The sequence below is a fragment of the Crinia signifera genome, chromosome 19 (assembly GCF_055691185.1).
Source record: "Crinia signifera chromosome 19, ASM5569118v1, whole genome shotgun sequence".
Taxonomy (NCBI): Eukaryota; Metazoa; Chordata; class Amphibia; order Anura; family Myobatrachidae; genus Crinia; species Crinia signifera.
In genome coordinates, this window is record NC_139226.1 from 34,713,035 (window position 1) to 34,726,900 (window position 13,866).

The following is a 13,866-nucleotide window of genomic DNA, read 5'->3' on the forward strand; positions in this document are numbered from 1 at the left end:
GCGGTCGGGTCTCCACTTAGTTTGGTATAGACCCCTGGTTCATTCAGTTGACGAATGATCTCATTTTTGTAGTCCCCAATGTCTTGTAAGACTATGGCGCCCCCCTTATCCGCCGGGCAGATTACTAAGGCATCATTAGATCTTAAATTTGTGAGGGCAATTCTTTCACCATCCGTAAGGTTGTGAGGACTGTGCGGTGCCTCCGCTACGTTTTCCACCACATCATGGTCTAACATACGTATGAAGGTTTTGATTGTAGCGTTGTTCGATAGTGGATCGAATTTCGATGGAGGCTTAAATTGTTGGAGTTTGGGAGGTAACATCTGGCCATCACCTGGAGGTTTATTAAGAAAGAATTCTTTGAGCTTTAGTTTTCGATGCAGTTGTTGTTTTTCAATACTCCAGCGTAATTCATCAAATTGCTGGGAAGGTACAAAAGATAACCCTTTGGATAATAGGCTCAGCTCGGTGTTGCTCAGTTCATAGCTGGATAAATTGAAAACTATGCTTTTTTGTTGGTCGCCGGGGGTTTTTTTCCTTTCGCGCCTGCACTGGCCGCCGCGCCTGGTAGGTCTTCCAGTGGGCCGCTTTTCGTACGGGTAAGGACCCCTAAAGGGATAGTGGGACCTCTTCGGCGGTTGCGCCTTGTGTCTTTGTCGCTGGCAGTACTTGTCCCCTCAGTTGAGGAGTCAGTGTCAAACTTGTCTTTTTGATGTTTAGAGCGTCTGAAAAACGGGCGACGATTATTCTCGCTGTTGTTTCCAGACAACCAACGATAAACTTGATGGTTTTCATAATCTTTTTCCACCTTTAAGAATTTCTCTTTTTTGAATTTAATCAAATCTTGTTTGTATGTAGCCAGTTGTGATTGCAGCTTACCCAGCCAGTCATTATCTTTATCAGCTGTTATAAGAGGCAGATTGGTATGTTCAAAAGTAGCAATCTTTTCCTGGATCACTGCCATTTCTTTATTTGATTGGTCAATGACAAGCAAAATAAGATCTGAGGAGCATTTATTAAGTATAGATACCCATTTTCTGCAGAAGGCAGGGTCGAATCGCCCTATTGTTGGACAATTACGTACCCTGAAGCCCCTGGGTATTTTTTTAGAGCGGAAGTAATCGCTTAAAGTTATAGCATGGTAATCAAAGTCGATTTCCTTCTTTTTCATACGCAGAAGATCAAAGTATAATGCTTCAGATGTTTTTGCTTCAGCTAGATCAAGAAGCTTGTTTTTTCTCAGGATGACCTCAGTATCAGATTCGGAATAGCTAAAAAATTCTTGTATAGGGACTGAGTGGGGGTTAAACTGCTCATTAGTATCGGTAATGGTCTCCATTGCTGCTAGATGGTAAGGTATATCCACAGTATAGATTCAGATGGTATGAATCAAACAACTGTCACCATACAGTTCAAGTGCTGATAAGGAAACCAAAGAAGAAAATACCCCAGTGCTCGGTGCAGTGATGCCTGAGATAATGCACAATAAAAGTATACTGGTTCCCGTGCCTTGGTCTGGTTCAGTCCACGTGTCAGCTGGGCTGTTCCGATATGCTTAGGAGAATGACCCGGCACTGGGATGAAATAGTAGCTTGGTCCGGTGCCCCACATCCAATTCCAAACGGAGAGGGAAGATAGATACGTATACCATGCGGCACTCAGGACAACTTCCATACAGAAAATACTTGGACACACAGGTGCGTTTCAACGTTTCAATTGTATTACACAATTTTCATCAGGATAACAAACAATAATTTTAACAAACAATACTTTTAGATGCCGCGTCCATGGTGTCCATGGTTACCCGCCGGCGATGTGATGAGCCGGAGACGCGTCAGACGCAGCCAGCGTCCTTCACCATGGCAATCTGTCAGATGAGGATGATGTGCGACGGCGGCGCTACCGGTGACGTCACACGCAACACGACGGGACCGTGCGCCTGGGGGCTGGCGTCCACTCGGGGCGTGTGGGTTCTTAGAGATATAAGGTGAGCATGTTTTATTGTTTGTTATCCTGATGAAAATTGTGTAATACAATTGAAACGTTGAAACGCACCTGTGTGTCCAAGTATTTTCTGTATGGAAGTTGTCCTGAGTGCCGCATGGTATACGTATCTATCTTCCCTCTCCGTTTGGAATTGGATGTGGGGCACCGGACCAAGCTACTATTTCATCCCAGTGCCGGGTCATTCTCCTAAGCATATCGGAACAGCCCAGCTGACACGTGGACTGAACCAGACCAAGGCACGGGAACCAGTATACTTTTATTGTGCATTATCTCAGGCATCACTGCACCGAGCACTGGGGTATTTTCTTCTTTGGTTTCCTTATCAGCACTTGAACTGTATGGTGACAGTTGTTTGATTCATACCATCTGAATCTATACTGTGGATATACCTTACCATCTAGCAGCAATGGAGACCATTACCGATACTAATGAGCAGTTTAACCCCCACTCAGTCCCTATACAAGAATTTTTTAGCTATTCCGAATCTGATACTGAGGTCATCCTGAGAAAAAACAAGCTTCTTGATCTAGCTGAAGCAAAAACATCTGAAGCATTATACTTTGATCTTCTGCGTATGAAAAAGAAGGAAATCGACTTTGATTACCATGCTATAACTTTAAGCGATTACTTCCGCTCTAAAAAAATACCCAGGGGCTTCAGGGTACGTAATTGTCCAACAATAGGGCGATTCGACCCTGCCTTCTGCAGAAAATGGGTATCTATACTTAATAAATGCTCCTCAGATCTTATTTTGCTTGTCATTGACCAATCAAATAAAGAAATGGCAGTGATCCAGGAAAAGATTGCTACTTTTGAACATACCAATCTGCCTCTTATAACAGCTGATAAAGATAATGACTGGCTGGGTAAGCTGCAATCACAACTGGCTACATACAAACAAGATTTGATTAAATTCAAAAAAGAGAAATTCTTAAAGGTGGAAAAAGATTATGAAAACCATCAAGTTTATCGTTGGTTGTCTGGAAACAACAGCGAGAATAATCGTCGCCAGTTTTTCAGACGCTCTAAACATCAAAAAGACAAGTTTGACACTGACTCCTCAACTGAGGGGACAAGTACTGCCAGCGACAAAGACACAAGGCGCAACCGCCGAAGAGGTCCCACTATCCCTTTAGGGGTCCTTACCCGTACGAAAAGCGGCCCACTGGAAGACCTACCAGGCGCGGCGGCCAGTGCAGGCGCGAAAGGAAAAAAACCCCCGGCGACCAACAAAAAAGCATAGTTTTCAATTTATCCAGCTATGAACTGAGCAACACCGAGCTGAGCCTATTATCCAAAGGGTTATCTTTTGTACCTTCCCAGCAATTTGATGAATTACGCTGGAGTATTGAAAAACAACAACTGCATCGAAAACTAAAGCTCAAAGAATTCTTTCTTAATAAACCTCCAGGTGATGGCCAGATGTTACCTCCCAAACTCCAACAATTTAAGCCTCCATCGAAATTCGATCCACTATCGAACAACGCTACAATCAAAACCTTCATACGTATGTTAGACCATGATGTGGTGGAAAACGTAGCGGAGGCACCGCACAGTCCTCACAACCTTACGGATGGTGAAAGAATTGCCCTCACAAATTTAAGATCTAATGATGCCTTAGTAATCCGCCCGGCGGATAAGGGGGGCGCCATAGTCTTACAAGACATTGGGGACTACAAAAATGAGATCATTCGTCAACTGAATGAACCAGGGGTCTATACCAAACTAAGTGGAGACCCGACCGCTACCTTTACTAAGGACTTAAAAAATTTACTCTTGGTGGCCATGGACTCAAAACTAATCTCACAGGACATACATGATGTCCTGATACCAGCATTCCCCTTGGCACCCCTAATCTATACCCTGCCGAAAATTCACAAGGGGGTTAATCCCCCTCCTGGGAGGCCGATAATCTCGGCTCGTGGTAGCCTGTTCCAACCTACATCAATCTTTCTTGATACAGTACTGCAGCCCTTGGTGCAGCAACATCCTAATTTCTTACTGGACACTACTTCCCTATTGAATAAATTGAGCACCTTGAATATTAGCAATGAAGAAGTGTGGTTAATTACGGCTGATGTAACCAGCCTTTACACAATTATTCCCCACCATGCAGGGTTGGGAGCAGTGAGATCATTACTAATGTCTGCAAACAAGTTTGATGGTGCACAGGTTGAAATTTTATTACTGATGTTAGAAATGATTTTAACCAAAAATTTCTTTATATTCGACGGCAGTTTCTTCCTCCAAACACGGGGGTGTGCCATGGGTTCCTCCGTGGCACCCACGTATGCCAATACTTATATGTTTGGGGTTGAGCATGAATTGTTTTTTTCTGATACCCAGGTTGCCGGTAGGATCGTCTTCTACACAAGGTATATTGACGACCTGATGATAATCTGGAGAGGGTCTAAATCTGAATTCATGGATTTAGTGGACGCCCATAACGCAGGGGATAGTCCTGTCAAACTGACGTACAAAATGGAACGCGAAACAATCGATTTCCTTGACGTTAGAATTTCATTGGTAGAAGGCACTATACATACCACGGTATTCTCCAAGGAGACAGACCGCAATTCTTTTTTGCATAGTACAAGTTGCCATCCCAAGAAATTTAAATATAGTCTCCCCTATTCTCAAATGCTTCGGATTATGCGTATTAATGACGATGTGGGTCGAGCATCTGACCAAATGGATGCCCTGATTGATCGATTTATTGACAGGGGTTATAGCAAACAAGAGCTTATTAACACAAAAAATAAAGTACTAGGGTTACCCCGTGAACAACTGTTGGTTAAGAAAACCCCCAAAACCCTGTCGAATAAATTCCCTTGGGTGAACCAGTATCATGCCCAATCAGAGCTGGTCCTTAAGAACACTCGGAAACTATGGCCTTTAGTACAGTCCGATAAGGACTTGGGCCTCAGTCAGACACAGATCATGCCCTGTTATTCACGACCCAGTAATCTCCGTGACCTATTGGTCCGAGCTGATGTAACACAGAAAAAGAGGATTGGTGTGGACCCTAAAAACTTCTTATGTAGCAAACGCCCTGGTTGTTTTAAATGTCCTTGCATCACCTGTAAATACCTACTGCCCGGTGACTCCTTTATGCATAATGGCACTAAATATTTAATTAAGGAGCACTTCACGTGTGAAACCTCGCATGTTGTCTACCAAATTATTTGTCCATGTGGTCTTGCTTACATTGGCAAGACCATTTGTAAATTTAAGGAGAGAATGACGGCCCACAGGTCTGCCATTAAGGCAGCCATCTCTAATGGTACTAGTGAGCAGCCTGTGACGCGTCACTTTCTGGAAGCCAGGCATAATTTACATTCTATACGTTATAGAATTATTGATTGGGTAGCCCCGTCCTTGAGAGGGGGTGACAGAGGGGCAGCATTGCTCCGACGTGAGGCGATCTGGATCCAGCGGCTGAAAGTAATTGCACCTTTGGGTTTAAATGAAAATATTACTTTGTCGTGTTTTCACTAACCTCTCATTCTCCCATGATGCTGACAGTATAAATATTTGTTTTTTATCAGCACCAATGTAGCTATTCTAACAAGTTGTGTTGGTTCTTCTGTAAATATCGTTGTTTAGAATTTCTCAGATTAACTGCATACTGCTGACTAGCCGACGTAATTGGTATTCTGCATAACTACTGTATCTACTGTTTATTTCTTTGATATTTATTATGAGGTGATTCATTTTGTTTTGATACTTTTAGATGCCGCGTCCATGGTGTCCATGGTTACCCGCCGGCGATGTGATGAGCCGGAGACGCGAAAGACGCAGCCAGCGTCCTTCACCATGGCAATCTGTCAGATGAGGATGATGTGCGACGGCGGCGCTACCGGTGACGTCACACGCAACACGACGGGACCGTGCGCCTGGGGGCTGGCGTCCACTCGGGGCGTGTGGGTTCTTAGAGATATAAGGTGAGCATTTTTTATTGTTTGTTATCCTGATGAAAATTGTGTAATACAATTGAAACGTTGAAACGCACCTGTGTGTCCAAGTATTTTCTGTATGGAAGTTGTCCTGAGTGCCGCATGGTATACGTATATATATATATATATATATATATATAGATAGATAGATAGATAGATGTGTGTGAACAGTGTGCTCGTTTATATACTGTACCTTATAGTTTTTTCCCCCCTCCACCCTCAAGCTGGTTCCCTGCTTTAGCAGTGTGACAAGATAGCCGTCCCACGGCAATATTTACATTTGTGACAGCTCCACAACACACGTGACACATGACCCGCACTGACCAATGATGGACAGTGCTAGATGCGATCATGTGACCCCGCTGCTCTCACATCCCTCAGAGATGCAGGAAGTGCGCCCATTAGTATATTTGGCTATTATTAGCCTATAAGTGCCCACGGTCTCTACTGTCACACTGACCGCAATAGCTGATCGCCACTTAAACTGACGATCAGCGCCGCATTAACATCGCGGTGACGCACTTCCGGGTTTACCCGGAAGTGACGTCATGCATTCCACGCTGTGGAGCGCAATTCGGCGGTGGGAGCATACACTCCCCTATATAAGCAGGGACCCGGACAGAGCTTCCCTGCCCCTGTTACACTGTTGCTACTTTGGATGTTACCTCTGCATAAGGTCCGCCAGGTTGCGCTACACACCCTGTGTGTACTGAACTGTAGTCCCTGGTACAAGCAAAACAGTCACTGAACTTGAAGAAAGGTCCCACGAAGGAAAATCCTCACAAGAGAGATTAGGGCCCTATTTTAGTGTGCACACTAACTCAAATAAAACCATGAAAAGGCAAATGACAAACGGTCCTAAAATAAGAGGGACAGGCGAGCTCTCTTTTCCTTAGGGTAACTCCCTGTGTTGGATGCAACAAACAGGCTATGGGGGTAGCCTCACTATAACCTTGGCCGCAGCAATGGGATCAGAGGCCCTGCAGGTAGCTGGTAGGAGCTGGGTTAGTGGTGATTTGGTTAGAGGTGTCCCCATGACTGGAGGTGCCAGGGGGTTTCCCTTGGATGGGGCAAAAGGACTGCTGGGTAACTGGGTTATGCGAGGGTCATAGTGCCTCAAGGCACTGTGGCAGCCCTGTCTGTTAAGGCATGGCAAAGCACAGGGTGGCAGGGAAGGCAGTGTTCCGGAAGGCAGGCCCTTAGCAGCAGGCTTGCTCTGGGCGTCAGTGTCGCTGGGCTGACAGGGGCCTCATATACCATGGCTGGGAGTGGCAGGGGTGCAGGGAAGCCAGAGGCAGGGTCTCTGCTAGTGGGGCCTCACAAGCAGCGTGACTTACGACAACAAGGTGCAGGTCAAGCAGAAGGGAAGAGGGGACTGGGTACCTGAGTCTCTGGTGCTGATTCCGGCTCCGGCCGGTAACTATCTCTGCCAGCTGTTTCTGGTCAGTTGCACTGGATGCCTGTCTGGGGTCCTGTGGCTGTTCTCGGGCCATCTCTTGCTTCTCCACCCACATGCTGCCTCTCTCCCTGGCCGGGCGACTCTTCCCAGTGGCACCGCCTCTGCAGCACCGTCCTCTAGTGCTTGACATGCTGCCTCTCTCCCTGGCCAGGCGACTCTTCCCGGTGGCACCGCCTCTACAGCGCCGTCCTCTAGCGCTTGCTCCCACTGGCCGGCTCTCTGTCTACCCACTGTCAATTACCGACGCACTCCCAGCGGTGGCCACTCTTCTTCGGCTCTCAGACGCTTGCTTCTCTCTGCACGCTACTCCTTCTCTGTCAGCTCTCTCCTGCCTCAGGCTGCACACCACTTCCCGGGCTGACCCCTGACCTGTCTCCTCCGCGCCAAACGAGCAGCCAATCAGCAGGGTGTCAGGCCCTCTTCACGTGCAGGTGAGCTGGGCACTTGCTGGGAGGGTTAACCCTTCACTCTCCAGTCAAACGGGAGGGGCTCACGTGGACACTGGACAGCGCTGGCTAGAAGGCGTCTACTGCATTATTGTGATAAACCTTTTCTTTCAACTTAAACCTTGATTACCCTTAGAAGTAAATCACACGGACACATGACCTGAAATAACTCACACGGACACGTGACCTGAAATAACCACACGGACAACCACTGCATAAGTTTAAAAGGTCAAGGGTATTTATTGTGGTATGACCCTATTGAAAAGGGATGGCCTGGAGAGCGCTTGGAGACCAGCCAGTCATAAAACGTTAACAATGCCGGCGACTACAACGCCCCAACTTGTAACCAGGGCGATGAACCGCCCCCATTGGATTCAAAACCAGCCTGCGCTGTGACTGTCTTGCCGCCCCTCCTAGTGCATGGTGAGGACAGTTCTAAAAGTGTCCTACGTCCCCCCTCGGGGGCAGGACTCACCAGCCTTCCTGGCAGAGGGTGGCAATACCTCACAGTGACCTCCTGTACTTCAAACTGGACTGCTGATCGAGAGCGCCCTCCCGCCAATTAAGATTGAAATTAATGAGAGACAAATTTGGGTGAAGGCCGAAAGGCCAGGTGGTAGTTTAGAACAAGGGAGGGAGGGTGGGAATCCAGACTCAAGAGGAAGATGTATCACCTGACTACCCCTTATATACCTCCACCTAAGCTACCACCCCTTCCACACCTGATTGGCTACCCAACTACACAGCACCTCTATGGGTAAGTGAACTCTGATTTCTAGCTTTTGTCATACCATCCCAAACTGCACAGATTCTTATATTCCCTCATGCCTAGGCAGCCCTCGCTTTCTCTACTTTTAAAGCGGGGCACCACTGCAGTGGGGTGCCACACATGCTGGGACGTGTAGTTCCACAACAGCTGGAGGGCCATGAGTTTGACACCACTGATATAGAGTGTGTTTTATATATTTATTTGTGAGAGTGGCCTCCATTAATGTTTTATATTAATTTGGACCTTGCACTCCAAATCTTCATGCCAATATTTGTGTGTTTGTGTACAGTATATATGGGGGGAGCCGTGACATGATCTTGCTCTGGGTGCCCTGACTGCACCCTACGCCACTGCATGCCAGAGCTTACTGTGCATGTGCAGGTCTCCGGAAACATGGCGCCGCCCATGTTCAAGAGACAAAATCTGCTGCTGCACATGCGCGGTGGCTATATTGAGGGAAATTTTTCACCGTGACTACAGCTCAGACAGGGGAATCCAGAAATGTAAGTACAGACATTCCTCACTTAACGACCTACCTGTTTACCGACCACCCGGACTTACGACCTGTGCCTTCGTTTAGCGTCCGTGCTGTGACTCCTCAGACTTACGACCCCGTCTGCTCTGATTTACGACCGGCCCGCCTACCCTCTCGCAGTTACGACCTGCCCTGCCTGTTTAACGACCAGCGTCTCAGGAGTCTTATGGTGTTTTATATAGGCTCGTTTAACAACCAATTTGCTTAACGACCGGGTCGTAGGAACGGAACCTGGTCGTTAAGTGAGGAATGTCTGTAATAACAAATGGGTTCAGTGTGTGCCTCGTTGCACCCATTGCACCCATTATAGAAACAGGTGTGGTATGACTTGCCGACAGGCAGTATACCGACATCCCGGCCAGTTGTATTCTGACAGGTAGTAGCACAAAAAAGCCCCTTGTGGACCCCCATGAGGAAGTATAGCCCCAGTTGATCGAGATACCAACTGTCGGCTAGTCTTGTGACTGAAAAAGGGGCGTGCCCTATGTCATAGGGGGCATGGTCTCGAGGGATGCTGCGATCGCAGGCCACGCTCCAATTTTCCATCACGGTGTCAGCTGCTGGCCATGCCTCTATCTTCCACTGTGTATAGATGCTGTGCACATGCCTACTCTATTTCCCGCTGGCAGCAGCAGGCAGATGGGACTCCCTGTGCTTTTTTCTTCAATGGGGAAATTCTACAGAAAGGAGTGCCGGAAGACATATTGTATAAATAAATATATTATATATATATATAGTAGAAAAAATGCAAAAATGCCGGCACTCCCACGCCGATGAAGAAGAAACTGTGTCCGATGCCCTCCAGGGTCAGGAAACAGAACAATACAATGTGAAACACCAGGTGGTACTCTGGAATGACATAATAAATCACACCATCACAAGGAGTAGGTTGTCAACCAAATCTATGTGATGGCGTGATTTATTAAGTGTGTATATATTAGGGATGTGCACCGGCCACTTTTCGCGTTTTGGGTTCTGATTACCTTCAGGTTTTGGGTTCTAATGGGTTCTGATTTTTTATTTTTTTTAAAAAGCATAAAAACTGCTAAAATCGCAGAATTTGTTTTTTTTTTTTTTGCTCCTACGCTATTATTAACCTCAATAACATTCATTTCCACTCTATTCTGAACACCTCACAATATGGTTTTTGGGCCAAAAGGTTGCACCGAGGTAGTTGGATAACTATGATAAGCGATACCATAGGATGGGAACTAGTAGTGGTATTAATACCGCTGCTAGTTCCCATCTTCCGCAGAGACCCTGCTGCCGAAGGCATATCCACTGCTGGGACCCCGCTGGATCCAGGATCCCCGACGGTGAGCAACGGGTGAGTCCTGGAGAGGGGGGGGGGGGGGGGAGTAGTGGGGGAGGGGTGTTTGGTAGTCTGTGGGGGTGGGAGCACCCACCGAAAAAAAATGGAAATCGGCGCCCCTGAGCGATACAAGTGGGCGGCACAAACACTAGACTGATACGGCACACTTAATAGCACCCCTGGACTGATATGGCACACTTAGCATCACCCCTGGACTAATACAGCACACTTGGCAGCACCCCATGAATTATGTGGCAGACTTGGCTCATCCCAGGAATTATTTGGCAGACTTGGCTCACCCCTGGAATGATACGGCACACTTAGCATCACCCCTGGACTGATACGGCACACTTGGCAGCACCCCATGAATTAGACTTGGCTTACCCCAGTAATTATACGGCACAGATGGTGGCACCCCTAACCTGATACAGCACACATGATGGCACACATGGTATTATACGGCACAGATGGCAGAACCCCTGGACTGACACAGCACACATGGAATTATACGTCACACATAGTGGCACTAATGCAGTAAAAAGAGTTATTCTTTTAATAAAAAAATGGCAGCACCCCTGAATTGATTCAGCAGACTTAGCAGCACCCCATAAATTATACAGTACACTTGACTCACCCCTGGACTGATACTGCACACTTAGCATCACCCCTGGCCTGTGACGGCACACTTAGCAGCACCCCATGAATTATACAGCAGACTTTGCAGCAACCCATGAATTATATGACACACTTGACTCACCCAAGGAATTATGCGTCACACGTGGGCATCCCTGACCTGATACAGCACACATGGAATATATTAGTAGTTGTTTTTAAAACAGCATTTTTATTAACAGTGTACACAATTTTTTGTAATATATGCTTTATTATTGTGAGATATATGTGCTTGCTATACATATAAAATTTTATTACATATGGTTTAGAAAATAAATCGGTATATTTTAAGATTTGCATCACTCATTATTGAATTTGAGCGCTGCTTTTTCTTGTTTTTTCTTTTGTAATTTCTGTGGAGACTGACCCTCCCCACCCAAGCAGCTGCTCCAATTGAGTCAGCATCTCTAACACAAGTGCTCCTGGGGTTATACACAATTGTGTATAACCCATTTCTTGGTATCCATTCACACTTATCACAGGAAATCACTGCAAATACCATATGAAATAGTCATTTTAATAATAAAAGTGATCACAAGTGTGTTTAATTAAGTTTTTTTGGTACTTGTTTCCTAGCACGGCGCCCATCGCATACCATACTTAGGCCCTTATTCTGATTCGTGCGGTACGGCCCGCGTGCGGCCGTACCGCCGATGTTTTCCGTCTGCACATGCGCAGAGGTCAATCTGCGCATGTGCAGGCGAATTCGCCGCACATAACGTTACTACGCCGCAAAGGGGGCGTATAGGGGAGTGAGGGGCTTCATGCCCTCATTTCCCTATGTATACGCCCCGCGTTTCATGGGCGTTCCCATGCAAACGCGGGGCGTACGCATGCTAATGAGGGCATGACGCAACTCATGGGGGCGGAAAGCTGACGTCGCCGGATGTCAGCTTTCAGCCCCCATACAAGCTACCACACGGACTATTGTCCGTGTGGTCTCAGCTTGCGGGAGCTGCCGGGGCGTGCGGACCTGCCTTCGATGGTCGACGACCATCGAATGCAGGGGGCAGCTCCCAACATGGTGGAGGCGTACGCCCCGCCATTTTCATGCGGATCGGCAGCCGTCCGTGTACGGACGGCCGTGCCGATCCGTCTTGTAGGCGGGGATTCGTCTGGTGCGGTCGGAGCCGCATATGCGGCTCGACCGCACCAACCAGAATAAGGGCCTTAGTGGTGTGCGATGTGTGCGATGCGATATTCATTTTAAATTAACAGGAGTGCTTGTACAATGAAATATCGCATAGCATGCCAGCAAATGGCAAGCGATGTAATGTGATTTTTAATTGTACAAGCACCCTGTTGGGTGCTTACAATGTTAAATGCACACATTGTCAATGCCACCCATTTTTTATACCCCCACTATCCACGTCGGCGTGTAGTTGATTTTAGATAGTGTGGCTGGCGCTCGCCACGGTTCGGGCTCGGTGGCTTGCTGCGCTCGCCACACTATCTAAAATCAACTCCACACCGACGTGGATAGTGGGTGTATGAAAAGGTCGGAGGATGCATACCGCCGCCCCTTGCGGGCTCGCTGCACTTGCCACGCTTCGGGTTGGCGTTGATAGTGGGGGTGGCGTTGCCAATGGGGATGCATTTAACATAGAAAGCACCCATCAGGGTGCTTATACAATTAAAAATCTAATCACATTGCATCTCATGCCACTATATTGCATGCGATGTGATTGTATAAGATGTACTACGATCAAAATTGTGGGCGCCGTGCTAGGAAACAAGTACCGTTTTTTTTTATTTGGTTTATCACCTTTGTATTTTAGGCGCAATTTTTATTTGCAAAAAATTCACAGTACAAAATATAACATTTTTGCTTTGTTTTATAGACACTATAGCAAATAAAACAATAAAGAAACCCTCATCCACCAGTATCACCCCCATCTCAACCACCCCCATCCCAACCACCCCCATTTTAAAGGCAAAATTAAGTAGTGGTGCATAAATGTGGCACTCCGACCTGCAATATTCACAGGAGCTGGGACAGTGTACGCTGGGTTGCTAGGCAACCGCAGCGCTTGTGAGAGCCCCCGTCCAGAAATGAAGGGGTTAACATGTGAAGGAGACGCTGGGCGTGAAATCCTGTCCCCAGGCTGATTGACAGCCGCTGCGGGGACAAATGAGGAGTGAGTGGAGGAGGAGCCCGGAAGTGGGGAACGCCGGAAGAGAAGGAGAGAGTGGCGTCCTGAGGAAAGGGGAGCTGACCGAGAGGAGACGGGCAGCGCGGCGCCCCGACTGAGAGAAGAGAGAAGCAAGAAGGGGACGCAGCCTGAGAACCGGCCGGAAGACAGCTGACGCCGCAGCAGCACTGCGAGGACGCAGCGAAGCGGGAGAGCAGCCGGAGAGAGCCCCAGTACAGAGCCCAGCGGAGCAGGAGCGTGCGGCTGAGTGCGGCAACGCTGCAATAGCAGCGCCCACACTAGCAGCCCTCCTGGACGAAGAGGACCGGCGCCAGTCAACCCGGACGCCAGGGGACCTGACCGCGACAGGCAGGAGCCTGCACCTTGCTCCTGACGCCAGGTACCCCCGGGATTGTCACCCCCTGGCCTGTCTCCCTGTGTCCACTCCCTATCACCAACGCAAACTACACTAATCGGGCACCCCCCTGTTGGATGCCCTGGGATGCTGTCAGCCCCCTTACTGGCCAGCGGACTACCTTCGCTGTATGCCACCCAACAGGGTGGGGACAGCCCCCACC

At 47.8% G+C, this 13,866-nt stretch overlaps 1 protein-coding gene across 1 annotated transcript in view; it reads left to right on the plus strand.

Annotated features, from left to right (window-relative positions):
- The first annotated feature begins 2,413 nt into the window (after window positions 1-2,413).
- LOC146041513 (uncharacterized) overlaps window positions 2,414-13,866 on the plus strand; it is a 70,681-nt gene continuing 59,228 nt past the window's right edge. Inside the window, exons 1-2 of the mRNA XM_083161477.1 lie at window positions 2,414-3,155; window positions 5,741-5,869. Coding sequence (XP_083017603.1) covers window positions 2,414-3,155; window positions 5,741-5,869 — 871 coding nt within the window. The remainder of the gene's footprint in view (window positions 3,156-5,740; window positions 5,870-13,866) is intronic.